At 39.9% G+C, this 26,889-nt stretch overlaps 1 protein-coding gene and 1 long non-coding RNA gene across 4 annotated transcripts in view; one reads left to right on the top strand and one right to left on the bottom strand.

Moving 5' to 3' along the window:
* Window positions 1–26,889, bottom strand: part of PTPN3 (protein tyrosine phosphatase non-receptor type 3) — a 124,546-nt gene that overhangs the window by 6,004 nt on the left and 91,653 nt on the right. For all 3 annotated transcript variants that reach the window (XM_020786577.3, XM_020786578.3, XM_020786580.3), the window contains 4 exons: window positions 26,203–26,264; window positions 24,568–24,714; window positions 21,484–21,612; window positions 13,908–14,053 (listed from right to left, as the gene is read on the bottom strand). In XM_020786577.3, the coding sequence (XP_020642236.2) occupies window positions 13,908–14,053; window positions 21,484–21,612; window positions 24,568–24,714; window positions 26,203–26,264 (484 nt within the window). The remainder of the gene's footprint in view (window positions 1–13,907; window positions 14,054–21,483; window positions 21,613–24,567; window positions 24,715–26,202; window positions 26,265–26,889) is intronic.
* LOC140708381 (uncharacterized) lies at window positions 202–12,937 on the top strand. The gene is made up of 3 exons (XR_012088535.2): window positions 202–4,016; window positions 6,989–7,184; window positions 11,834–12,937. It is a non-coding gene; the product is annotated as an uncharacterized LOC140708381 (long non-coding RNA).

Genomic DNA, 26,889 nt, shown 5'->3' with positions numbered 1-26,889 from the left:
TTGTTGATCTTTAGTGAGCTCAAAGTTCTAATTTGTTTATATAAATTTGAGCTGGGTGCATGATTTCTGGTTTGTTACACTGTTTATGTTCATAATATCATTACTGGTTCATTTTTAAACAAACCTCAGAATTAACAGCATACAGTGTATCTCTTTTGTTGAGAACACTGCCCCCTGATGGCACAAGTCTTGGTTCTTTCAGAAATGCTCTGTTTGTAATTTGAGTTAGTTTCCCAACTTGGCATTTACTTTCCAGATGTGCTGGACCACCAATCTGATATACTCATTGTTTCCTATTGAGGATGGTGAGATTTGTAGTCCAATGTATCTGAAAAGGTTTGGTAAGGTTGCCTGGTTGGTGAAAGTTGTTTAAACAATCCTGTAAACTAACAATCTGTGTATCTGAGTTTTGTTGCTTAACTGCAGTAACTTATTTCTGCTCTCATCGACTCCTGGCAATATGTATGCTATTCACTTTCTCCACTTGATTAATTTTGTAAAAAAGGGATGGGATAAATTATTTGCTACGTTGCACGCTTTACTGCTCCAATGAAATTAATGAAATTAAATATTGCCAGCTCTGAGGCTCATGGGTTTAAGTTGTTAATTCAAAATTATTCCCTCATGTTCCAACATCATTTGCTGAGGCATTTTTCTCTAGCACATGATACTGCTCTTGGCGGCATTCTCTTTATTGTATATTCTTTTTCTTCTTAACTGCTTCTACAAATAAAACATTGTTTTTTAATTCCCCCAATCCTCAACATAACCCGATGGTTACAGTAATATTTATGGCAAAGCTGCCCAACTGTTCACATAAACTAAAAGCACAACCTTCTGAAGGAGGGCAAGACAACAATAAGTGATAAAATGTATACAGATTAGGAAATTTAGGGACTTAGCCGCAACTATGGATGTGCATTTGAATTCAGAAATATTTGGGATTCATCAAATAGTACTATATTCAGATATTTCTGAATATATCCAAATCCAAATTTCCATATTCCAAATATCTGTAATAATAATTTCTAATATTTAGAGTCCTATTTACTCTTGAGTTTAGAAAGCAAAAGGCTAGGTTTCTGTTTGCTAGAGCAAGAAGTCAAAGTGAAAGCTATTTCTTAGGCTTCCTGGAGTGATTTCTTGGAAATTGATCTTAAGGACACTCTGGCACCAATGGTAGTGGGGTAGAGAACCCAATGTCTCCTAATTGGGTTTGCCATGGGTTACCCAAGGGAGGGGAGCCAGGGTGAGAAAAGCACGCAAAGGTATCAGTAGGAATCTTCCAATATTGGTTCTTTCTAATGGAAAGGTGGGCATACAGTAGCTGCCTAGGAATCCTCTGAACATTTACTGTTAGGATATAGTCTGGTGCAATCCTGCACTGCAGCAGTTTTCTTAGTGTCCTTTTCTGAACCCTCAATGTACATTTAAATTCTCTCCATCTCATTGTGTATTGTTTACTTAAAATAGTTAGAAATAAGATTTAGGATTAATAGATTCAGAGAGTAATACGTTATAAATCAAAAGGAAAATATTAGATTTAGGCCCCTCAGGTAGAGGAGTAAGATTTTGTTATATATAGATATATATTAAGTTAAGAGATTTTGTGTGTGTGTCTCTCTCTCTCTGTGAAATTTTCATTGGAAGGGTCTGTTTTCTGCTGTAGCAGAATCAGGTACTATAATTCTTTGGGCAGAATCTGTAAGCAGCATGAAAGATAGGTATGGTAAAACAAGGAGGCACTTGAGGAAGGCTCCAGAAATGCTGCCTGCATCTACTGCAGCAGCTTCTATTAAGAGAAGCGGGAGAGGGAAAGGAAAAAAAGAGAGGTTACCTACCTGTAACCATGGTTCTTCTAGTGGCCCTCTGTGAATCCACACAATTGGGTTGTTCTGCGCCTGCGCAGGACATCTCAGACATTTCTAGAGCTTAAAGACATGTGATTAGTAGGACATTCCCCCATGGAGCACATGCTCCGCCCTCCAAAGCTCCCCTCAGTTCCTGTAAGAGTCTGCCACTGTCAAAGACCTATATCAAAAGACAAGATGACCGACAGAGGGGAGGATTGGTGGGATGTGTGGATTCACAAAGGACCACTAGAAGAATCATGGTTACAGGTAGGTAACCTCTCTTTCTTCTTCGTGGCCTCTGTGAATGCACACAATTGGGTGACTGACAAGCTCACTTACTGGATGGTGGGACCTCACGGTAGAAAGGATGTCAAGACTGCTCTGCCAAAAGCAGCATCATTCTTCGCCCGGACATCCAGATGGTTGTGCCTCACAAAAGTCGATGGGTTAGATCATGTAGCTGCATGGCAGATGTGAGGGAGTTCTATTCCGCGCTGGAAGGCCGTAGAGGTTGACAGCGCTCTGGTAGAATGAGCTCTTAAATGTTTAGGAGGTGTTTTGCCTGTGAGCTGATAGGCCAATGAGATAGTTTGAACAATCCAACGAGAGACAGTTTGAGGCAAAGCTGAGGCACCCTTATGAAGACCATGAAAGCATAACAAGAGACTTGGATACTTTCTAAATGATTTATTTCTATCGATGTAGAAGGCCAAAGAGCATCTTATGTCAAGCACGTGGAGTATGCACTTGACAGGTGTAGAAGGAGACAGAAATAATGTTGGTAGAATCAACGGCTGATTGAGGTGAAATTCAAATACAATTTTAGGTAAAAATGATACATCAAAATAGAGAGTAACCTTATCCAGATGGAACTGAAGGAAAGGTGGATCCGATCTGAGGGCTGCAAGTTCGCTAGCATGTTTAGCAGATGCTACTGCTACAAGGAATGATGTTTTTAGAGAAAGTAATTTGAAATTAGTAGTAGCCATTGGTTTGAAAGGTGGTTGGGCAAGTGTGTTGAGGACAAGTTGCAAAGACCATTGAGGAAGAGGATGTTGACATGGGGGATGGATATTGTGGAGTCCCTTCAGGAATTTCTTCAAAATTGGGTGAGAGAAAAGCCTATCCAAATCAGACTGAGAAGGTTGATGGGTTACAACAGCAGAAATATACACCTTGAGAGTAGAATAAGATAGTCCGAGATGAAAGAGATGAAGGATAAAGGTAAGTAAAGTCTTCAGAGAAACTGGCGTTGCAGGTAAGTTCTGAGAATTAGCAAAAGAGAGAAATGCTTTCCATTTGTTTTGCTATAACCGTTGGGTCGATGGCTTTCGGGCTCGATCTAGTAAGTTTTTTATGGTGGGAGTATCCTCCATGCTGTCAGGTTCAGAGAGTCTATGTCGGGGTGGTAAATTATCCCATTGTCCTGGGTCAGAAAGTTGGGGATTGATGGGAGATGGAACACATCGATTGATATCTACCTCAGGTGGGTGAACCATGGCTGATGTGGCCACCACGGGGAGGATGGCATTCGAGTGGAACTGCTGAAGTCGAATGATGGTATGCTGTATGAGTGGAATCAGAGGAAATAGGTAGAGTAGGTCTCCAACCCAGTCTATCATAAAAGCATCTCTGAGTGAGTTCTTGTCAATACCGGCTTGGCAAAGACACTGATGGACGGAACACCCCATTGGTGACAGAGAAGGTCAAAAACTTTGTTGTTCACTGCCTACTTGTGTGTCCTGGTGGTAAGACAACTGAGATGGTCAGCAAGAAGGTTGTCCTCTGTGGCGACGTGGACCACTACTGGGAAAATGTGGTGTAGGTAGCACCATTCCCAGAGTTTGACAGCCAGATACAGGAGGGAGAGGGAGTGGGTACCTCCCTGCTTGTTCATATAGTACAGTGCTGTAGTATTGTCTGTTGCTAGCTGTACTGCTCGTCCTGCAACGAGAGGTAAGAAGGTGTGGAAGGCCCTGATAATTGCTAAGAATTCGAGGTGGTTGATGTGTAATAATTGTTCTTGTTTCATCCATAGACCATGTATCTTGTGATGTCGACAGTGAGCTCCCCATCCCAATGGGTTGGCGTCGGTGGTGTATGAAGAGCTGTAAAGGCTGAAAGGGTCTGCCTACAAGCAAGTGAGGAAGAAATGTCCAACAAGTGAGTTGACTGGCGAGTTCTGATGTTACTGTGAGACGTTTGGATGGGTGGTCTGTAATGGGATAGCGATAGGTACCATGATTGTAGGGACCTCATTTTGAGCCTTGCATACTGGATAACGGCTGTCATGGAAGCCATAAACTTGAGAAGGTGCTGGGCTTGATGCACTGATACCGAAGCCAGGTGTTGGAACGATCGGATGGCTTGTTTTAGTTTGATGATTCTCTCTTGAGGGAGAAAGGCTCTGGCTCGTAGGGAGTCAAAATACACCCTGATATAAGTGGCTGTCTGTGAGGGCTCGAGATGGGACTTGGCAAGGTTTACCTTGAGTCTGAGATCTTGGAGAGTATTGAGAGTGAGTTGGGTGGCTCTGACGGTATCGTGATAAGAAGTAGCAACTATTAACCAGTTGTCTATGTATGGGAATATGGTAATACCTTGAAGATGGAGGTAGGCAGCAACTGGTGCTATACATTTGGTAAAGGTCCTTGGTGCCATGGAAAGTCCGAATGAGAGAGAGCAGAATTGGTATGAGACGTTGTCGAATTTGAATTGTAGAAATTTGTGATGATGCAGATGGATAGAGATGTGAAAGTGCGCATCCTGGAGGTAGATGATGAAAAACCAGACTCCCTGTGAAAGGAGAGGGATGATAGTGTTGACGGTCAGCATTCTGAAGAGTCTAGGTCGAATGAATTTATTAAGGTTTCTAAGATCGAGAATAGGATGGAGTCCTCTGTCCTTTTTGGGAAGTGTAAAATATCTTGAGTAAAATCCATCATACAGGGTATGGGAAGGGACTATGAGTATGGCTTGTTTTTGTAGCAGAAGGGAAAATTCTTCACAGGCAGCTAGTGAGTATGGAGTAATCTTAATGGTGCCAGAGGGTGGGATACATTGGAATTCAATTAAATAACCATTTGGACATAGAAAGAACCCACTGATCATTAGTGATTTGGCGCCAAGCACTGATGAAGGGATGGAGTCTAGTTTGGAATGCAGATAGAAGGGGCCTATGGATACTGCTTACCCTTCTTTTGTGGGCGTCGAAAGGGTTGTCGATGTGATTGTTGTTGTTGAGGTAGAAAGTCAGGTGTTGTAGATGTAGATGGGCCTGGGTAGGATCTTTCAGACACCTGTGGCTTGTACAGTCGATATGGTTGTTGTTATGGTTGAAACTGCTGTTGAAAAAAAGGTAGTCTTCAAAATTGAGGGCACTGATTGTAAGGTTGTTGGCTGGAATATGAATGTACTGTTTTATGGATTTTATGAAAATTATCCATTACTTCATCCGTTTTTAGTATTGAAAAGGCCAGCACCATCAAATGGAAGTTCTTGTATCCTTGATCTAGTATCATCTGAGATACCTGTCGATCTCAGCCAGGCATGGTGCCTCAAGGCAATAGAAGTGGACATAGCTTTAGAGGCGACATCCACAATATGGCGGGAAGCAATTCTTTGCTGTTTAGCTAAGGTTGAAGCCTCAGTGTGGATATTTAGGACTTCTGTCTTGGTGGTGTCTGGGGCTTGAATGATAGGTAGAATTCTTTTCCATAGCTGGCGATGGTATGCGCCCATAGTAGCTTGGTAATTAGCAACCCTCATGATAAATGATCTGAGGGAATAGAGTCATCTTCCCAGAATGTCAAGTTTTCTTCCTTCTCGGTTGGTGGGAGGTACGGATGATTTATTATGTGCTCTTGATTGATTAGATTCCACAATAATTGAGTTTGGTGTGGGATGTTTAGAGAGGAAAGCTGTGTCTGGACTGTGAGTTTTGTAATGATTTTCTACATGTCTTGAAATCTGAAGTGAGGAAGGGGGTTTGTCCCATGTTTCTTTTACTAAATCGAGCATGGCAGGGATGAAACTCAAGCTAAGGGGTGGTGTTTTATCCTGATTAAGATCATTGAAGACCAAGTCTTTCTTTTGAGGTGCTGGTTCTTCAATATTGAGTTGCAAAGATTTTGCCATTCGCATAACAAGCTGGGAGTAAGATGTGAAATCTTCTGATCGGGATGGTGGATGGTTTTTGCCCACATCAGAAGATGGGGTAGGTAAATTAGAGGGTGATTCTGGGAAATACTGGATGCTGAATCTTGAGTAGAAAGGGAGGATTGTAAGGATGGTGATCGGTGTGGTGGTTTGGTGGCGGATGCCAATGGTTATGATGGTGGAGGTAGTTGGTCTATGGGAGGTATATTTGATACTGGACATTGTTCAATGTCAGGAGGAGGAGGGGGAGGTCCTTTGTAGGTAGTGGTGACTTGGAGAGGCATATGATGTCAAGAGTGCCTGGAAGAGTGCTTAGCTTGTTTGGGTTACGGCTGAAAATCTGGTACTGGGAGTGTTTGAGAGCTGATTTTGTAGGGATTGATGTATGGTGAGTCGATGTTGGATATGCTGTGGATGAACAGTGTTGATGTTGTGGTGGTGAAGGTGATATGGAAGGTGAATATCAGGGTGGATAAGCATATCTCACCCTTCTTGGTTCGTCACAATAGACATGCTCAGTCAGGTCTTCAGGATAGTAGGGGTCATAGCGGTGATACTGGTCCCCAAGGTCATCTCTAGCTGAGTATCCAGATGGTCCAGGATAATAGTAAAATTCCCTGTGTGGAGGGGCATATTGGATTGGAGAAAGGTGTTGTTTCTTCACCGGGTGTTTGCAGGGAGATTGATGAGACAGCTCTGCACCAGAGACCTGACTAGGTATTGCCCGCCCTGATGATCTAGGGCTTGAATGGGCTGAGGCTGGGCTGGAATGAACATCAGCCAGAGATAGGCCAGTACTTGGCAAAAGGCTAGTAATGGAAGCTGCAGACTGCGCCAGTATTAAAGTTGGGTCATCTCTATCCAAGATGACTCCTCGAGGATCGGTGATGAGAACACCGGCTGAGGTGGATCTATTTGAGTCAATTTCGTAGATTTCTTAGACTTTTTAGGTTTAGCCTTATCTTTCTTTTTCTTAGAAGAGTCATCGGGAAGGGTTGGAGCCTTTGAGTTGGATGTTGAGGTCGATTTCGAAGTGGACTTCAAAAGGTCTTTTTGTTGAGGTGATGGAGTCATCGGGCTCAATATCGGGTGAGGAGTTTCCCGACGCTCTGGACTCAGAGTTGGAGAGGTTGCTGGATCCATGGGGGCCAGGCTGAGATATTTTTCCCAAAGGTACGAGTGAAGCCTTTGTAGGCATAGTTTTAGAGTTGGCTTTGTAAACTTTTTGCACTTGGGGCAGGAGTGTGTTTGGTGTTGTTCTCCTAAGCAAAAAAGGCAACGGTCATGACCATCGGTAAGCGGGATCTTATTTGTGCAAAGCACACACCGCTTGAAAGGCCCTGGGGGCCCCATAAAAGGTACGGGGAAAAGTAAGGGAAAGGTGGGGGGGAGAGAAAAAACTGCAGGTAGAAGAGAAAAAAATGAATTGAATAAATTCAAAAGGGAAACAGATAATTTACAGGGAACATCCAACAAAAAAGATGATTGAAAATAGGAAATGAAAGAGATGATTGAAAATAGCCAATGAATGATTTAAAGGACTGATCTGAATAATTGCTCTAGCATTCTGAAAGAGGTCCAACCGAAATGGCGGCAAAAAGGAACAGAGGGGACCTTTGGAAGGCGGAGCATGCGCTCCACAGGGGAACGTCCTACTAATCACATTTAAGCTCTAGAAACCACCGAGAGTCCTGCACAGGCACAAAACAACCCAATTGTGTGCATTCACAGAGGCCACGAAGAATCAGTGTATAACTGTTATTATGCATCCCCAAATAAAATGCATCCAGTGAGGTCTTCATGCAATGCAGCTGAGACAGACAGGAGGAGGGCCAAAAACGTTGCTAAAGAAGGGACTTTTCTCCCAAAGAACCAATGTACCAAAGAAGAACAAGGATGGCATCGCCACTCAGACCAATACTGCCAGCTTGTGAATCTTAGAACTACAGAGCTAGAAGGGCCCCTGTTGATAATCAAATCCAGCCCCTGTCAAAGGGGCACAAAGGGGAATCAAACTCCCAACCTCTGGCTCTGCAGCGAGGGACCTAAACAACTGTGCTATCAAGCAGTTAAGCAGCAGTGCTTTTGCTTTTCTGGTTGGGAAAGAGATTTATGAAGAGCACCAGATACTGCCTTCCATATCCATGCCATGCAGCTCCACCATATTCAAGGAAGGATCCATTTGCAGCAAATCTCTCCTATGAAAAGCAGCCTTGTAAGAATGAGAGAACTCCCTTTCAGGTACATGTACATCTGACATGGGACAGCAGAAAATTGAAGGGAATCAAGTAGCCACTATGGCAGAAACAATGACCCTGAAATTGTCCTCTAGTAGCAGTTGCCTCACCAGTCACCAGAACTAGTAGTGATGAAAAGTTAGCAATCTCTGTTAGGAATACAAAGTAAAAAAACTGGTGCTTCCAGGAAGTCAATAATCTGGAAGTATTTTCAATAGTGTGCAAAAGAAGCTTGCATGGCTGAGAACATGCAGTGAAAGAAAATGCTGAAGCATGGGCAGGACTTGGGCCACTTCTCCAATAGTAGCATGGTCAGCTACGTGAAGACTGAGCAGGGGGCATTGCTCCTGGGTACAGTGGGTGAAAGTGGCTTCACTATTGTGAAGAGTAAGAGTCATCAGAGGGCAGAGGTTGCGCCACCAAGGAAGCAGGGAGGTAGACGGACAAGTAGTAAGAGATGGGAGGCAGCAAATGCCAGACCTGCATCACAAGAATACGTTCCAGACTAGGGACTGCAGAGGAGCTTGGAGGGGTGCAGGAAAAGTCCTTCTGCAGACTTAGAAATGCAAGGATTACTTGTCACCTAGGGGAAATGACAGCCCTTAATGACGCGCCATTCACTCTGGTAGGTAACACTGATTTCCATAGGTAGTAGTTTACATGCAGGAGCCCTGCAGGTCTGGAACCTGGATTTGTGTAAAGTCTTATTTAACTTAAGGTCAACCTACTATTGCTGGGCTTTCCTGAAGTCCCCTTTAAGTAAAAGACAACGGCACACTTTGCTCACAGTACTAGGTATTGCTATGCTTCAGTCTGCTGACCCCTCCTTCTGCCTCTCATTCTTCCAACTGCTACTCTCTCAAATGTGCTGTGCCACATGCTGTTGGCACAGTTCCACCCACCACAGGCTATCTGCTGCTCCAATCTGCTGCCCACTCCCCGGTGCTACCTGTCCCTAGCTTCTCCAATGCTTCTGGCATTTCCTGCTGAAATTCCCACTGTTCAATCAGTATGCCCACTACAGCCATTCCCTAATACCTACCCACTGCTGGCTGTTGTGTGCACTCTTTCGTTTGCCACAATCACTGGGACGGTGTCAGAAGACACTGACTCTACAGTATTCATATTGACTGTGACAAGAGTTCCAGAAATCCAGAAATTCCAAATTTTAAAAATTCAGATTCTGGCTCTGAAGGGTTGTATTTTGGTTCTAATACACATTCTTACATTCAATTGCTACTGCAGACATAAGAGCCAGAATTCCCTAACCCCACCTCTGTGAAAGTTTGAACACTTTATAAAAGCCTTTTTATGCATGCAATTACACATAGAGGATGAGTGAAAAGATACACATAAAAGATGTATAGCTGAAGCAATATTAGGAATTACAAAACATATTTTCCTGAAGGCTGCACAGCCATGCCCTGCCTTTCTTTCCCAGGCCTGCTGCGCCTAATGCTTAACAGCATTCTGCAGTCCAGGAGATTCTTTATTTCTCTCCAAAGGATCTGACTTGACAGCAGCAGCAGTGGATCTGATGTTTGGTTGAGTGTGAGACAGCTCATGTAGGGAATCTGGGGTTCTTCAGAAGAGGTAGAGGGAAAGGCTACAGAAAGAGCTGAAGAAAACACTTTATTTCTTCCTGTTCGTTCACATTTTAGAAGCGCAATTTCATTTGTACTAGATTTCTAACCTTTGTTTCCTGAAAGGGAATCAGGCTGGCATAGTTTATTGTTATTGTTTAGTATACTCTGAGTTCATCTTTGTTCATTCAGCTACTGAACCAAAAAGCTGCTCACAACATAGAATTATTAAGCAGATAAACAACAACAAAAAGTGCCCACACCCCAAATCCATACAGAAGACTATATGGTATGATTCTTTATGAATACAAGGAACAGTACTATACATATAGGTCTTCAACTGTTTTTTTAAAAAAATCCTCAGCTACAAAGCAGAATCTGACTTAACTACTGAACTGAACCCTGAGGAAGAGTTTCTCCTAACTTCTCTTCCACACTGGCCAGAACCCTATTGGCTAATTAATTAATTCGTTAGTTAATTAATTTAAAATATTTTCAGCCCACCTTTCTCCTAAAAAAGGACCCAAGGCGACATACATAATTAAAAACACATTATTTAAAGCTAAAAACAAATATTAAAGAAAAAATAGTAAGAGTTAAATGTTAGGTAAAAGCACCGTGAAATATGGATTTGGATGCCAAAAAAAAATTGTATAAACCATTCTGTTTATTGCCTCCTAGACAGTCACTCACTAAAAATGTGCCTGAAGAGAAAAGTTCTTTGCCTGCTTGTGGAAAGCTAGCAAAGATGGGGCCAGCTTAGCCTCCTCTGAGAAGGAGTTCCAGAGTCTGGGAGCCATGACAGAAAAGCCCTTCTCCCATATCCCCATCAAGTGCAATGGTGGTAGGGCCGAAAGAAAGGCCTCCTAATGAACAACACTCAGGCAGGCTAATAGAGAGATGCATTTTTGAGATAGCTTGGACCCAAGCCATTTAGAGCTTTATAGGATAAATATTGTTAACTAATATTGTTAACTAACTGGTGTAAGTGCAAACTGCAGCAGTGCATTGCCCTTAGTTAACAATTTGCCACTTTAGAAAAGGTACTTGTAGGCATGTTAGTCTGTGCTAGCATATCAGGCAAAAACGAAATAAAAATAAGACAAAAACATTGTGGCATCTTAAAGACTAACTGCTATATTTTAACATGACCTTTTGTGGACAGAATCAGACACTGCATCAGTGCAAGTGCACTTTTAAAGGCCATTGCCAGGTCATCAACTTGTGTACCAATACAGTCTCTGATTTGGAGTCATGTATAAAGATACAGTATAAATATTTGCCATGTAGTCCCACTCTTATGTCTGAAGAAGCAGACTTCTCCACAAAAGCTCACATTAAAATATAGTAGTAAGTCTTTATGCTGCCACAACATTTTTCTCTTCTTTACTTTTATTTTGTTTTTGCCTGAAGTTTCTTCTTATATCTCTTATCACATACCAGTCATGTGAGTTGGTGCATGTTGAGGGATACAACAAGTGATAACTTGTTAACTAGTGGCAACTCACCACTGCAATCTACAGCACTGCAGCCATGCTGGTGAAACTAACCAACAGGATTCTAGCAACTGCAAAAATTCTATTCTGTTCCTCCCACAACACTTGCTAACAGTGAGACTTTAAGAGCCGGATCTGTGCACTGCAACTAGCTGGTCAATCAACCATCTGTTCATTTCCCCTTGAAACTCCTCAACATTAGAACACAAAACACAACCAAAATAGCTCTTGTTAACTGCATAGTGTAGATGTTTTTTATCCATTTTAGCCAGAAATTAAATGCATTAGCCTTAATGATGTTAAAACAACATATTAGTTCCAAGCTCTATTTCTGTCTACTATAGATGAGACACCTGTTGGATGGTGAAGGAGACAAATCAATCTCCAGTAGCACAGCATGTCTTTACATTTATTTTTCTGGAGACAATTCTAAGGTTGGATTAGTTATGGAAAGACATTTTCATAAACAATGCCCACATTTTTGTTTGTTTCTACTCTCTTTCCAGATCCAACATGTTGTATGAAGAAGAAGAAAAAACATGAATGGGGGTTTGAACTGGTGATGACTTATGCAAAAATGGTTTTCATGGATAAACCGATGCAAATACTTCTAGTTATTAAAAAATGTGCCAGTGCTGCCATTACATAAATATACAAATCCACATTAAAGCCACATTTGGAAATTTATGTATAGTTCTCAGCACCAAATCCTTATATCTCTTGTCCTCACAAGTCAAGATGAGGAACTGCAAACACCAACATAAGCAGATAATTGATAACCCTTCTCTGTCTGAAAAATACTGAAGTGTTTGAGTCTCTTTTCGTTCATGAAAAAAATAACAGAATGGTGGAAGGCAAATGAAAAAGATGCATAAAATTAAGTAGGATATAGCTAGCACAGAAAGAGATCTTTCCCCTCCACATAATATTACACTATATGGCAATGTAACAGAAGGTGATCTCCGGACTAGATCAGATGGAAAGCTCTTTAATCTCTCCAGATTGAGAGCAAAGACCAAATTCAAGCTGAAATGCATGCCGGACTTCCTCTTCACCGATGATGCAGCTGTTGTTGCCCATTCTGTTGAAGAGCTCCAACAACTTATGAACCATTTTAGTAAAGATTTTGGATTAATAATCAGCCTGAAGAAAACAGAAGTCATGGGCCAGGGCGTAGACTCACCTCCCTCTATTACTATCTCTACACAAGAACTGGAGGTTGTTCATGATTTTGTGTACCTTGGCTCAACGATCTCTGACACACACTCTCTAGATATCGAGCTGGATAAACGCATTGGCAAAGCAGCTACCATGTTCTCTAGACTCACAAAGAGAGTATGGCTTAATAAGAAGCTGACAGCATATACCAAGATACAGGTCTATAGAGCTTGTGTCCTGAGTACATTCCTGTACTGCAGTGAGTCCTGGACCCCTTATGCACAGCACAGGAGGAAGCTGAACAGATTCCATATGTGTTGTCTCCAACACATTTTTGGTATCACCTGGCAGGACAAAGTTCCAAATAGAGTAATCCTAGAACGAGCTGGAATTTTTAGCATGTATACATTACTGAAATACCGATGTCTACGTTGGCTTGGGCATGTCATGAGAATGGCTGACGGTCAGATTCCAAAAGTTCTCCTGTATAGAGAATTAGTGCAGGGAAAATACCCCAGAGGGAGACCACAGCTGCGATACAAGGATATCTGCAAGCGAGATCTGAAGGCCTTAGGAATGGACCTCAACAGATGGGAAACATTGACATCTGAGCATTCAGTCCGGAGGCAGACAGTACAGCATGGCCTCTCCCAATTTGAAGAGACACTTGTTCAGCAGGCTGAGGCAAAGAGGTAGTCCCAAAACAAGCAAAATCAGGGAGTTGGACAGGGGACAGATTGTATTTGTCTTCATTGTGGAAGGGATTGTCACTCTTGAATTGGCCTTCTCAGCCACGCTAGACGCTGTTCCAAGACTTCAATTCAGAGCACATTACTATAGTCTCTCTAGACTGAAGGATGGCTACACACAATACAACAAAACTAATAGGTGGGAAATGCTTTTTTACACAGTGTGTAATTAATTCTTGGTTTTGCTGCCATAAGGTGGTATAAAGGGATTATACAAATTCCTAGACGAGTCTTTTGTGATCCCTATAACAAACTTTACTGGTATCACCTCTTAATAGCCACTGAAAGAGATAAAATGTCACTGATTCATAGTTGTTGGGCAATAACTATCGGTGTTGTTATTACATATATGCCCACTTCTCAAGGCATGTACTGTGGGAAACAGGATGTTAAGGTAGCTGAGCTCTTGGTCTGACACAACAGGGCTCTGCTTATGTTTCTTTTTTACAGCAACAAGCAGACAGACAGACAGACAGTATATTAGGCCCTCTGTCCTTCAGTAGTATTCATTGAAATTCTTCAGCAATCCAAATGAATTTGGACAATCTCTGAGCAACCCTGAAAACGAAGAGCAATTCTGTTTCACTCCTAACTGTAACACATTCTATAGACATGAAGAAGATGCTAGAACAGACTATTGCGCCAGATAATTATGCACAATTAATTTCAGTACCTGCAGTGAACAAGAACTGGCTCATTTTCTACTCTCTTTGGTCTCATGTAGGTCACAAATTCCAAAAAGGCAGTGGAATCATCAGGGACACCATGGTCAGGCCATGCCACATACTGCAGATGGGTTACAGTGTGTTCTTCCTCAGTCTGAAATGAACAAACATTTTCTCCATCAGTTATCAATGAGACAGCTGTAAAAAGCACCATCAGTTTAAATTAACTTAAATACTTATCAAATCAGAATCGCTTCTCTCTGTTCAAAGTCTGGAGATTACACATTTCAGTGCAACAAGAAACATTGAGGTATATGGTAAAAAAAAAAAAACCCAGAGTGTATATGTGATAAATGCTGGAACCTCTGGGTGACTGGGTTCAGGTTTCCCTGCCATAGGTTCCCCCTATTCTGAACTCACGACTGGAGATTCTTCTGCTTCAAATGTTAACAGTTTTATTCAACACAACCGGTAACTTATCAACAACCACCTCAAATGACATATCATCAATCCCATAATTTGGGGATTCAACTGTCTATCTCCTCGTACTGTTCAGGCTTCCACATCTACTGGTGGCGGTCTTTCCTACACTCCTGTCCATACTGGATAGATTGTTTGGTAAGGCACTGAACACAGGCTGCCACAACATGGATGATGGGCTCAGCTCCGCCCAGCCTTGTCATCCTTCTTTTTCCCTGCGTCCTTCCACATTCTCATGTCTCATCTGCTCCTGCATTTCCATCTCCAAGAGGGGGTAGCGATTCTCCCTGAGGGACTCTCTCTGTACCATTTCCCCTCTCTCTCTTTCCAGTTTCCTTCACTCCCTCCTCTCCTGAAAGTATGATTTAGGCAGGGGCTGATGGCATCTTTACCTCTCCCCTCTTCCTTAGGCACTTGCAAGCATACCCAGTCCACAGGTATTCCATAGTGACTCATTCCTATCCTTGGTAACTTGGGAGTCTTGTTCCTTATTCTCCCGTCCTCCGTCTCCTGTCTGAACGTCTGTCCCAGACTCCTGGTTAGAGTTACCTTGTTCTATCTCCTCACATTCTTCCTCAAGGCATTTTGTATTTCTCTGTTCTCTGTCTTACAGTGGTATTCCACCTGTCTCTTCTTTCATCACTCTGTTTTCCTCCTCTTTGCTTTCCTTTTCTTTTACTTTGCCTTCTCCTCTGGCTCCTTCCCTTTTTCCAGTTGGTCCTTTCTCCAGCTTTCCATTGTGCCTGAGCTTTCAGGTCTGTCAGGTGACTTCCATCCCTCTATAGCCATCCCTGTTTCTTGAGGGAACTGGTGGTTTCATAACCCTCTGTCTCTATGGGAAGAGGGGATGGCATGCTGACAGGGGAAGTGGCTTCCCTGTCCTTCTGCTCACACTCTGTTTTCAGATCATCAGGATAGCATGTTCTTTCTGAATATTCTCTAAATTGTCAGTATAATGCCACAGAAAACCACTCTTTGCTTTCAGTCTTATTGCAAAATTTTCTGTCCTGTTTGCCTCAAGTGAGTGAAACCATTCCTCTAATAATAACACTGGAAACTGTAATTCAGTTGCAGCAAAGACAGAAAAAGTCTCATTTGCAAATCCTAACCTAAGGTGACCTAAAGAAACACACTCTTGAGTTTTCTAGAGACTCTCTTCTAAAATAACTCTCTCAAGACAATCTGTCACTTCACCTCAAGAATGAACAGCTAGTAAAAATACTTATAAGCAGGCTGTGCCTTTCTTTCTCTTTGGAATCATATCCAAGCCGTGGTCAGACTAGAGAAATGCCCCCCTACTTTCTCACATCTTCTGGTTCCTGTGTAGTTGTGCACTGTGGTCATGCAGCTTATATCCTGTGATAGTGGTTTATACTCTGTGTTTTAAAGGGTAAATTAGATGCTGTACATTCGTCTACACCCCTCAAGCGGGACATATCTTCTTCCTCTTTTTTGCTTTTCTCTGCCCCCTTCACCCTCTTAAAAATGTGTAGGTGCACTGCTGTGTCAACAAAATGCCTTTGCTGGCCACTCAAGGCTCCCTGGAATGTCGCCAAACCAACCAGGAGGAACACTGAAGCTTTTCTTTATGCTTTGTGCTCCTTCGTCCTTCTTTGCTTCCAGTTCTGCTACACATCCCTTACCAATCCTCCTGCTCTGCCACTGCTACCGCCACTGCTTAGGAGAGCAGTGGAAAACGTTTGGGAAGTCCTGCAGTAGGGGGACTGATGCTCCACATGCTTCCTTTTGGCTATTCCTGGAGGATTTGGGGGGGGTGTCCTACTATTATACCTGTGCCCTCTACTTCCCAGGTAGCCTTCAACTTCCTCTTTCAACTTCCCCATCGGCCCCCTTCTCCCTTTCCCTTTACAACCCTCAAGCCCTATTTCATGGAGGCATACCAACGCACCGTGTGAAATGTTTGCAGACCTCTGGTTTAGAGCTTTAAACAGTGGATCAAATGGCAATGAAGTACACTGTATGATCAATTCAATCATGAGTCAATTCACAAAATACCAATTATCACCAATTACCTACTAATTGTGAATCTGAATATCTCTGAGCAGGTAGATGCAAGTCTAATTCAAGAAAGTATCAGAAATGGGTTACTCCTCCCATATATTCTGTACTTCTCTATTTGGATTTACCATTATGGACACACATCTTTTTAAATTCTTCCTACATGATGAAAAAGTCTTGCCCAGTTTCAATTGCTCTAGAGACTTTTTTTACACTCTATTTAATATTAGTTCCTTGGAAGAAGAATGCATCTGAATTTCCATTTTTTTTTCCCTGTGGTAAACTGAGCCCTTCCACATTGAGAGAAATTATTTTCATAACATTCTTTTTCTGATATATTTTTAAAATACTAGAAATGTGAAAGAGGATAAGTAAGGAGCTCTTTATATATTTATTATCAATTTAATTTTTTAAATGTTGTGTTTGAGAATGAAAAACCCAACGGTCATCTAGCACTGAACACTTATATCAAGATCACCAATCATTAATTTCTTCTTTGTTCAGTTAAGTTGTTACAAAAATTATTAGTATATCTTGTAGTTTCTTCAATATTCTGGTCATTCTTGCTCTAATTTCTTGCACTGTTGTTTCAACTCCTGAAGCAGCTAAACTGTACAAATTAAGAAATGTGACCACAACTCCAGACAATTACTCTAATAGTTTCCTCTTTTTTTTTTTTGCTATTTTTTGCCATTTGTCTACATTTGAGATTATGCTTTCATGTTTCTGTGATTAAATCTGGTGTGCCCCCCCCCAAAAAAATCTTTATAAAAGGTTTTGTTTTTGCTTCAGTCCTTCACTTCCTTGGTTGTCAGGTTCACTATTGCATGAAATTGTTCTTGTTTTCCCTGCAAGGCATTTCTAACTTGATCCTGTGTTTTTAAGCTTTCCTCCAATATATTCAGTGGCCCTTTCATTTTAGCAAGTTGTTCCTCCCAGCTTCTTTAACAATTATCCTGGAATCCTGATCTTTTTTATATAGCATCTCTAAATCTTTTTTTTCTTGCTCTTGAATATGTTACATTTTAGCATCAGATCTTATTTGTCTTCCTTCAGCATTTACTTTATAGAAGCAAGTAGGTTGAAATTTCCATTCTCTTGCCTTTCCCCCCTCCTTCTGTGGCAGTGGAAGTGCCTGCTACTTCTGTTATTCTATCCACTAGGCTTTCTTCACATCTCTTTTGATAATCTTGACTTCTGGGGATAATCTAATGCTCCCTGAGCAGCTAGGTCTATTATATTTACCAGGTCTGACGTGCATTGTTCCTCACTTCTTGTCATTAACAGATCATGAGTAACGTTTAAACAATCTCTACTAATAATGTGCTCCAAATAACTTTTTTCCCCATTTTGTTCCTCATTATTATTGTTTTACATTTTAACCAGCTTTTAAACATTATAACCAGTCTTTATCTAATTCTTTTTTCTTTATTGAATATGAAAATTAATCATGTGTATGCAAAAGCAGAGAAGCAAATTTGCAAAGCCTCATTTATTATGTATGTATTATTTATTATGTATTATGTATGTAAGCTGCCCCTAGACTTTGTCTAGGGGGGGCGGGGTAAAAATCTAATAAAAGTAAAAGTAAAGTAAAGTATGACAGTAGTTCTCATAATGTTATCCATCTCAGGATAACACTAAACTTCATTGTTTATACCTTAAATCTGCATAAAATTCATTCATAATTATAATCTACCTAGTTCATCTCAATTTAATAACTGACAAATATGTATACAATATAGAATGAGACCACCACGTCCCAAAAGTCATTAATTTAATATGTTATATTTTATTAATTTTCATACTCAACAGCAGGATGTCTAAGAATGGTTCCTATCCACAGGAATGTGGCTTTGCCTGCTATCTACTATCAGGTTAAAGACATGAATCTTTAAGCCTTTTTTGTTCTCCCTTCAATGGAGAATACGATCAAAACACTGTGAAGTAGTAGCAGATATTCAGAATAAAGGATAGTAAAGAGTGAGGATCACATCCTCTCTTTCTGCCACTGACACAGATTTCCTCGGCTTCTTCTTCCCCTTTCCTTGAAAAGCCTGTGTCTCGGTCATAAAATAACGCTCAAACAAGATGGCATGTATTCCAAACTCTCTCCCTCTCTTACTACCTTTTTCTCTCTCTTAACAGATTTCTATTCAATAAGACATTCAGTCACATTCATCCTCTGAACTCCTGCTTTCTATTCTCTTCATCTTATGCCTGCTTTCCCTGCCTTTGCCAAAAATGCTGAGCAGGGGTTACTAAAGGTGAAACAGCAGAAAGGGCAGTGATTTAGATAATCAAAATACATCCCAAGAATAATTATAGCAGTTGAGGAACGTTATGTCCTCTTAAAACTACCAGCTGTCTGCCAGCTGTTATCAGCCTCTCTGAAAGACTTGAACAGCAACTTTGGGATGGGGAAAGCCCACTCAGCTGCCTCAGCATGCCAAAAGCACTTTTCAATCTGCATGAAAATTTGTATTGATTATCACATACATTTTTGAATTATCTGAATATATATTCTCAACCATTTCCTAAATTAATATATTTTTGTGCAGACTTTTTCACCTGTTTTCAAGCTATTTTTCATCTGTTTTCAAGCTATTTCAAGCTATAACAGCAAGTTAAAGAGCCTTGTGGTGCAGTGGTTAAACTGCTGTACTGCAGCCAAAACGGTGCTCACAACCTGGGGTTCAATCCCAGGTAGTGGCTCAAGGTTGACTCAGCCTTCTCTCCTTCTGAGGTCAGTAAAATGAGTACCCAGCTTGCTGGGGGGGGGCAATGTGTAGCCTGCATAATTAACATGTAAACCGCCTAGAGAGTGCTTGAAGCTCTATGGGGTGGTATATAAGCAGCATGCTTTGCTTTGTTATTTTTCTGTTTAATAATGTGTATCTTTCAAAATACATTTTTGGGCAGATTCTTCCAAGCATATACATTTTTAGTACACATTATAGTATTTTGGTAAACCACATTGTTTAAACTTTGGAAGACACTGGATTTCAAGGTTTAAATGCATTCCAGAATACAGTGTTGCCTCGCTTAACGGGCACCCTGTTTAACGATGAAATCGCATGCCGACAAACTTTTTGAGATCGCTTTTGCGATCGCATTGCGATGTTTTAAATGGGGAAAATCGCTTTGCGATGATTGGTACCCTGTTTTGCTTACCGATCATCGCAAAGTAATGATTTTTTAACAGCTGATCGGCGGTTCCAAAATGGCCACCAGGTAAAAAAAATGGCCGCCCGCTGTTTTCTGGGACGGATTCCTCGCTTACTGGGCAGTGAAAATGGCCGCCGTATGGAGGATTTTCACTTAAAGGTGAGTCTGAAGCCCACAGGAACACATAGAAGGGGTTTCAATGCATTCCTATGGGCTTTTTAATATCACATAGTGACGAAATCGCTTTGCAGCGATTTTTGCTGCACCGATTATCGTCGCTATGCAAGGCACCACTGTATTACTGAGTTTCAGTAAGAATGAATTTTAGTAAAGTTGCACTGAAATGTAAAATGAACCAATTTTTCATCCATTCCTTTTCCTGGGAGTATGTCTTACTGAATACAGTGGCGTGTGTTTGTGAATAAATGTGAGCAGGATGGTATTGTATTCATGCAATCCTATATCCACTCATCCAGGAATAAGCCACACTGAAGTTATGTGATTTACTTCTGGGTGGGCACATACAGAATTGTATTGGAAGAAAGATACTAATTGGCTGAACATGCATGGTGTGGAACTCATCTTATGAATCAGATCCACACAGCTGGTTTTGCCGGTAGTTGTGTTACAGTGAAGTCCCACTTCACTTAAACAGTCAAAAGAACACATCAGCAGGAAGATAACATCATCTGCATATTGCGAAAGCCTTTGCCAGGGGAAGGGTGGGGTGGTAAGAAGGTTGAATGATATATTTTGAATATAAAACATTTTGGTAAGGTGACACACCATTTTCATTATACATCTGCAGTTTGAAAATTTGTTTAAATGTAACTATATACATGCATGCATGTAGATTACATACACTGGCCAGTATCTTTTTGCACACCCCAAAATTGTAAAAAGGAAGCATTCTGTGAGCAACAATCTGTACTGATGATAACATGGATTTCATTACTCATATGAAGCTAGGCAATAAGATACTGGCCGCTGATTTTCATTTCGGTTTGCTTTGGAAGTGCAAATCTAATATAAAGGATAAAATATTTCAGACTGAATTTCTTAAAAAAAGAGGCATAGTCTGCAATCCCAAACAGCTCAAATAAAAAGTTCTTACAATAGTTTCATAACAAGTGGCTCTATATCTTCATGCTTTCCAGATTTCTGCCACCATCTCCATTATTTGGATAAAATCACGTTGCTTAGTGCAGCTCAATTTAGCCTATTGAATCAGTGGAACTTACATGGAAGTTGACTCACAAAATCCCTGCTATTCAATGGGCCAGCTCTAGCTGCAACTTAGATTTTAGCCAATGTTCTATGGTTTGTCAAAAGCAAGGCAAAATTACATTTACATTTATAGTTCTCATCAACCTCTTAAAACCTTTATCCATAGAATATGAATATGACAAACAGCCAAAATACATTTTTATTAGCTGAATTATCACATGAAATGCATTAGTTTTTTAAAAAAGTGCTTTTAACTGGCTCTGGCAAATCTCATATGGTTACAGGTAAATATATTTGCATAAATTCCTCAACTATGATCTGCAATTCGGCTTCATTTTCCTTCTCCTGGTGGAGTTGCAACCTGGATTGCCATCCCAATTGTTTGGCTCCAGAAAAAGTCCCCTCCCCCTCCCCCTCCCCCCTTTACCTGGTATCCAAAAGCAATATACACAAAGGGGAAGAAATCATGGTTATGCTGAACTGCTTTTTACGTTCAATAACTGAAAAGCATTTTGGATTTTTTTTCTCATGAAACCACAAAGTTCGCTTGGTTTCTATCCTGTGTATTGAGTCTGCCAGTAAGAGGCTGCTGAATATTGTCTAAGAGCGGCGCACACAGACAATTACATATGACAAATGCTAATGTGTATTTTTTTTTCTTGTAGCTGAACAAAAATAAAGATTACTTACATCAGTATTTGTAATAACCATTTCTCTAAATACATAAGCAATGGTGCAATCTTCAGAATGGCACTTGATACGAAAATTACCATGTTCTGCAATGTCTGGAGGATCGGGCCAATACTGATGACATTTGGTCTAGCACAAAGGACAAAAAAATGACATGATATTCTTAATTTTCATCCAGGGGCATTTACTTTTCCTACATGGCATCAGATCTTCAAAACTTACATGCACCAAACTCTCTTGTCATCTATCATTAAAAATGTTTAATTTCATTTAAAAATCTAGCTTGAATTAAAAAAAATAAAATACTTAGAACTAAACATAAATGCCAACAAAAATTGTGTTACATTATGAGATCTTAATAGGAAAAGAGCCAAACTTCAGATTCTAGAGAACAGAACTTTGGACTTTAGAGATTAACCAAATTTCTTTAGCAATAAAAATATCTAAACTATGAGCACGCTATATTAAAAAAAAGGGGGGGGGACAGCACATTGCTCTTGACTCAATCCCTTCCTTTCTGATATTTTGTAACAAAATTATTGAGCAATTATTATCGTATTTTTCCGTGTATAAGATGAGCCCCACTTTTCCAACCCCAAGAAAAAGAAAAGTGGGGGGGTCATTTACTTCATTCCTATTTCAGGTAAAGCAGCCATGAAAGGGCTGCACCACCACAGCCCTTTGATCGTGCAGCCCTTTCATCACTTCTTTACCCGAAGTAAAGCTGTAATCGTGCAGCCCTTTGATCCCTTTCCCCCTTACTTCCTTGTATAAGATTGACCCTCAATTTTTATTCTATTTTAGGAAAAAGTATTATCTTATACATGGAAAAATATGATACTAAATAAATAAAATCAGAAGGAATTTCCCTCAGGCTCAGTTATTTCAAATCTGTTAATTCTAACACAAGAAGGACTGCTGCATTTGAATTCCTCTGGAGTCCATCTCCTCCTCCACCCCCATCCCCAAAAAGGAAGAGCAGAGATATGACTAAAAGGGAGACTAAAAGTAGGTTTTAGGAACTTACGTTCAGACCTACAGTTTACAGATGTGTAAATATCTCTCTTTAAAACCAAACCTACTTTCTATGTTGTGAAAATGATGCATCTTAATATAGTGATACATCACTAATCCAAAGCAGGAAATAGAAATAAAATAGACTCCACATCGAATCTTTAATGATGAAAAATCCTGTCATTCCTCTCTAAAGTCATAACCTGTTGCAGTGTTTTGATTTTATGACAAAATTATCTTTTTGCTACACAGTATAAGTACAAAGATAATTCAGAGGAGAATAGCTACAAATTCCCTAGAGTCCACCCCTTTCTCATCAACTGGTACTTAAAGTCTTAATAACTCACTCTGAAACATGTGTAGGAGAAAGAATAAAACAATGTCTTAACTTATACTAGCTTGAAATTATACACTTATGTATACTGCTTTCCTTAATGCTCATATACTAACAACCACATTAACAGATCAATAGCAACAAAACAACTATGACCAAACAATGAAAGAGAGGAACAGAACACTCAGCAGACAGATGGGGTTCTCTTTGCATTCAAAAGCTGGAAGGAATGATTGATTAGTGCTCCATAGATGATCACTCTAGTTCAAAAAATTACTCTCGTACCTCAAACTACAAACAGCATGTGAAGTTGTAAATAGAACTCCAGGATAAGTGGCTTATTTAAGAGATTTTTGCCACTGTGTTCAATGGGAATGATTCCCTAGCTATTCTGTTTAGGATGGCAGTCTGAATTTTCCTATGCAGTTATTTTTGTTGTGTAATAAAAATATGATTTGTCAATTTATTGCACCTCCAACTGAAAAGCAAGGGACAAATAACTGTCTTTTCTGCCTTAAAAAATTCTTTTTATAGCTCTTTACAAATAACCGTTTTTTTACAAATACAATCCAATTCTGACTAGCTCAGGTTTTAAGGACTTTTGACATATGAGGAATACCTCCATTTTCTTACTCCCCAAAGTATGGTTTTATAGCTTGTGCAGCCAACTTTAATTGAGGACCTTATCAGGTCCAGGTCCACTACTTGAGGACCAATGGATTCTGCAAGGAAGTAGTTATCCATGCAGCTACAGTTGCTTCACAGTGCAATGTGGAAGGTTTAATAAGAGAACATGATGTCAATTAAATTCCTAGTCCAGTGACAGTAAAATAATTGAATCAATTGTTGATTGGTAAGTTAACACTTTAAAAAATACCCTCCAATTCACTGGGTCTGCTCTAGTTGATTAGTAAATAGATTTAGGCCACTAAGTGCAAGAGGTAGTTCCCTATAAAAAGGGAGGCACAAGAGACATAAATGACTTGAAATAATTTTGAACAGTTTTCTGGAAATAATACCTGTTTTACATTTAGTTGTGATTAGAAGATACTGAAGTGCTGCTGGCAATTTGCCTATATACCGTAGTATAACATAAGAGAGAGAGAATAGTGTAATGCATGCCCTAGACTCATCTAGAGTACGTTTTTACAGTTTTATATTATTACAGTGGTGCCTCGCAAGACGAACGCCTCACGAGACGAAAAAACCGGAAGATGAATGTTTTTTTCGATCGCTGTGGTGCCTTGCAAGATGGCTTTTTCTATGGCCGTGCTTCGCAAGATGATTTTTTCCCCCAAGACAATGCCTCGCAAGACGAAAAAATTGTATGCATTCCTATGGGAAGCCACTTTTTGCAAGATGATTTTTTTTGCAAGACAGCGCTTCTCGCAGAACGAATTACATTTGTCTTGCAAGGCACCACTGTATTGTTAATGCTCTTAGTTACCTTTAACATTTTATGGAAAGGTGCAATAGGAATGTTTTTAACAACCAAAATAGTGATTGTGAGGTTACAACTTTCAGTTTGATGGTTCTGACATTTCACAAATTGCAGCTTATTTTTTCAAAGGAGTGTTTCATCGAAGGAAGGAAGCTAATATCAGAAATTGCCAAAGGGACAAGCAAAATCACATTTCACTGTATACAAAACTCCTCCTCCCGCCCCATTCCTTCTTTTCCTTTGTAAACAAAGATCTCCACACCCCTGGAATAGATTGAAAACAAATGCCACCTACCCGCCCTCTTTCTGTGAGGGTTGTCAACATGATAATTAGTGATAGTCTGCGATCCCAAACTGCTTGCCAGAAATGTATACAGGTGTGTGGGAGAGGGCCTTGTGTGGCAATGTACTTGTTCAGAAGGCCAGCAGAGGGAATTTCCACCTATTAGGAGATAGTAAGCTGTATATAAAGTTTGCTCTTACTTGAAGGTACTTTGAAAAATGCAAGTTGACTTTTTAAAAAAATGAAAGAATTTAAAGATGTTTTCAAATACAGCATCAATTCACTCAAAATCAGATAATTATGTCAAAACTTAACCAATATTAAATATATATGCACATGGAAATTTAAGATTAGTATTGATCTAAATGAAGATAGGCTAAAAGCTTCTCCCCACAAAAAGTAAACAGTAATTTGGCCACCTATGGCAAGTCACCCTTTTCAGTGAATCAGTGAATCTTGAGGAGACCTCAAGAATGTTGCAGGCAGATCCTACATGGGGTAGAGGGGTGGCTTATACTAGTTTTGAAGAGACTTCACTGTTGCTTAGTATAGTATTTTGCCCTAGAGTGCCAATACCACATGGAAAGTCCCTTAGAGTGCTGTGACCTAACATAAGAAATTAAAATTACAATTTAAAAAAATGCCACTAGAGATGTGCAAATTTAAAACTGGATGGATATAAATTAAGGACCAAAATTTAAAGGTTAGTAAATGAATTATATAGGCTGAATTAACATATGTATTTATTAATTGAATCAACTTTATACCACATAAATAAAATTTTAGATAAGACACAGGCCTGTCTCTAGTCTAGTGCAAGCAATATTTTTAAGGGTTAATGCAAGAGTGACATCTAATACAATTTTTGTTGTAGTACCAAATCTCTTTTGAAATTACTTGCCCAACTCTCTGCACAAAATTAGAACCAAAGTACAACTGTGCTAGTGGGGATTTTCACTCTGCTAGTGTTATGCTGGATTTCAGGTATAGTATATAACATATAAATTGAGTAGTCACACCATAAACATGCACTTTAAATAATCATAACATTATGGTCTTTTATTTTGGAAAAATGATCAAAGATTATTCACATTAATCTGCACATAGTAGTATTTAATCATTCTCTCAATTATTTCTCAGAATTTTCTAGTACTAACAATGTTCAATATATTTAATAACATTTTTAAAATAAAAAGAAAATAAGATTTTTAAACTCTACATCTTTAGATAAAAGAATAAACTGACTTATACCTCACATATCCCATGTTTAAAGTTGTTTATACAGAAATTAAAAGAATATGAAAATGAAAAAGTCTATTAAATTTTCCCAAATAATTTGCTGGCTTTTTTCTTGAGATGTTATCTGCTGGGTCTGTGTGTATGTGTATGTATGTGTGTGTGCGTGCACACACATGTACCTGTGTGGAAATGCTAATGACTAAATACAATGCATTGCTGGCTAAAAATGTTAGTTTATAAATGTAATTAGCATAAGATTTTTATGCCTGCTTTCCTCCTTGTACATTCGGAATGCCTTTGTGTACATGAGGTATATCTTCTACTGCCAGACTTTGTGGAAATTAAACTGCTTTAAGCATGACGTTTCTTGTGTTTGCAAAAAAACAAAAACCCACCAGTATCACTTACATTCACATAATTTGCATTTATATAATCATCCTTTCCTTGTAATATTACTCTGGTGGTATCATCTGGTGGGGGGAAAAAAAGATCAATAAATGTTCAAAGAATTAATACAGTACTATCTTTAAATCACAGTGTAGGTCTATAGATCATGGGGAGAGTGGCAATTTCTTCTTTGCAAAAAAAATGCCTTTCACCACAGACTCATCATCTCAAAATCTCTGTTTGGAAAACACGTTAATGAACTCCTTATTGACTGACAAGATGGACAAGAATGAATGCATCAATAAAATGACTTTATTAAATCACAGAGGTACAACAAGGAGAAAAATTGCAGCAAAAACTTTTAAAGCTCTCTGGAAAAGGAGACGTATAACACAATTTGGATCTTCATAGTGGGTTGGAGGTAGAGGGTGAGTTGCTAACCTGTAACTGTCATGTAAGGGAATCTATGGCTATGCGTAGCATCATTTTGGCAAAGAAAGCTCAGAAATAGAAGGGGAAATTCTTTGTCCCTGTTTGACTGAGGGATGAGACCTTTTCCCAGTGATTCTGGGACTGCTACAAGTGCGAAGCAAAAACTAAACCTACTTCTGGAAAATGGAAGTATTGTGTGAATGTCCACATGTCCACTGAAGAAATGGAGCAAGGGAGGCAACTCTTCCCTTAAAGGTATTTTTGGTCTACAACTCC

The sequence above is a fragment of the Pogona vitticeps genome, chromosome 6, assembly GCF_051106095.1.
Source record: "Pogona vitticeps strain Pit_001003342236 chromosome 6, PviZW2.1, whole genome shotgun sequence".
NCBI classification, from domain to species: Eukaryota; Metazoa; Chordata; class Lepidosauria; order Squamata; family Agamidae; genus Pogona; species Pogona vitticeps.
Note: the sequence above shows the minus strand (reverse complement) of the source record. Positions and strands in the feature narration are given on the sequence as shown.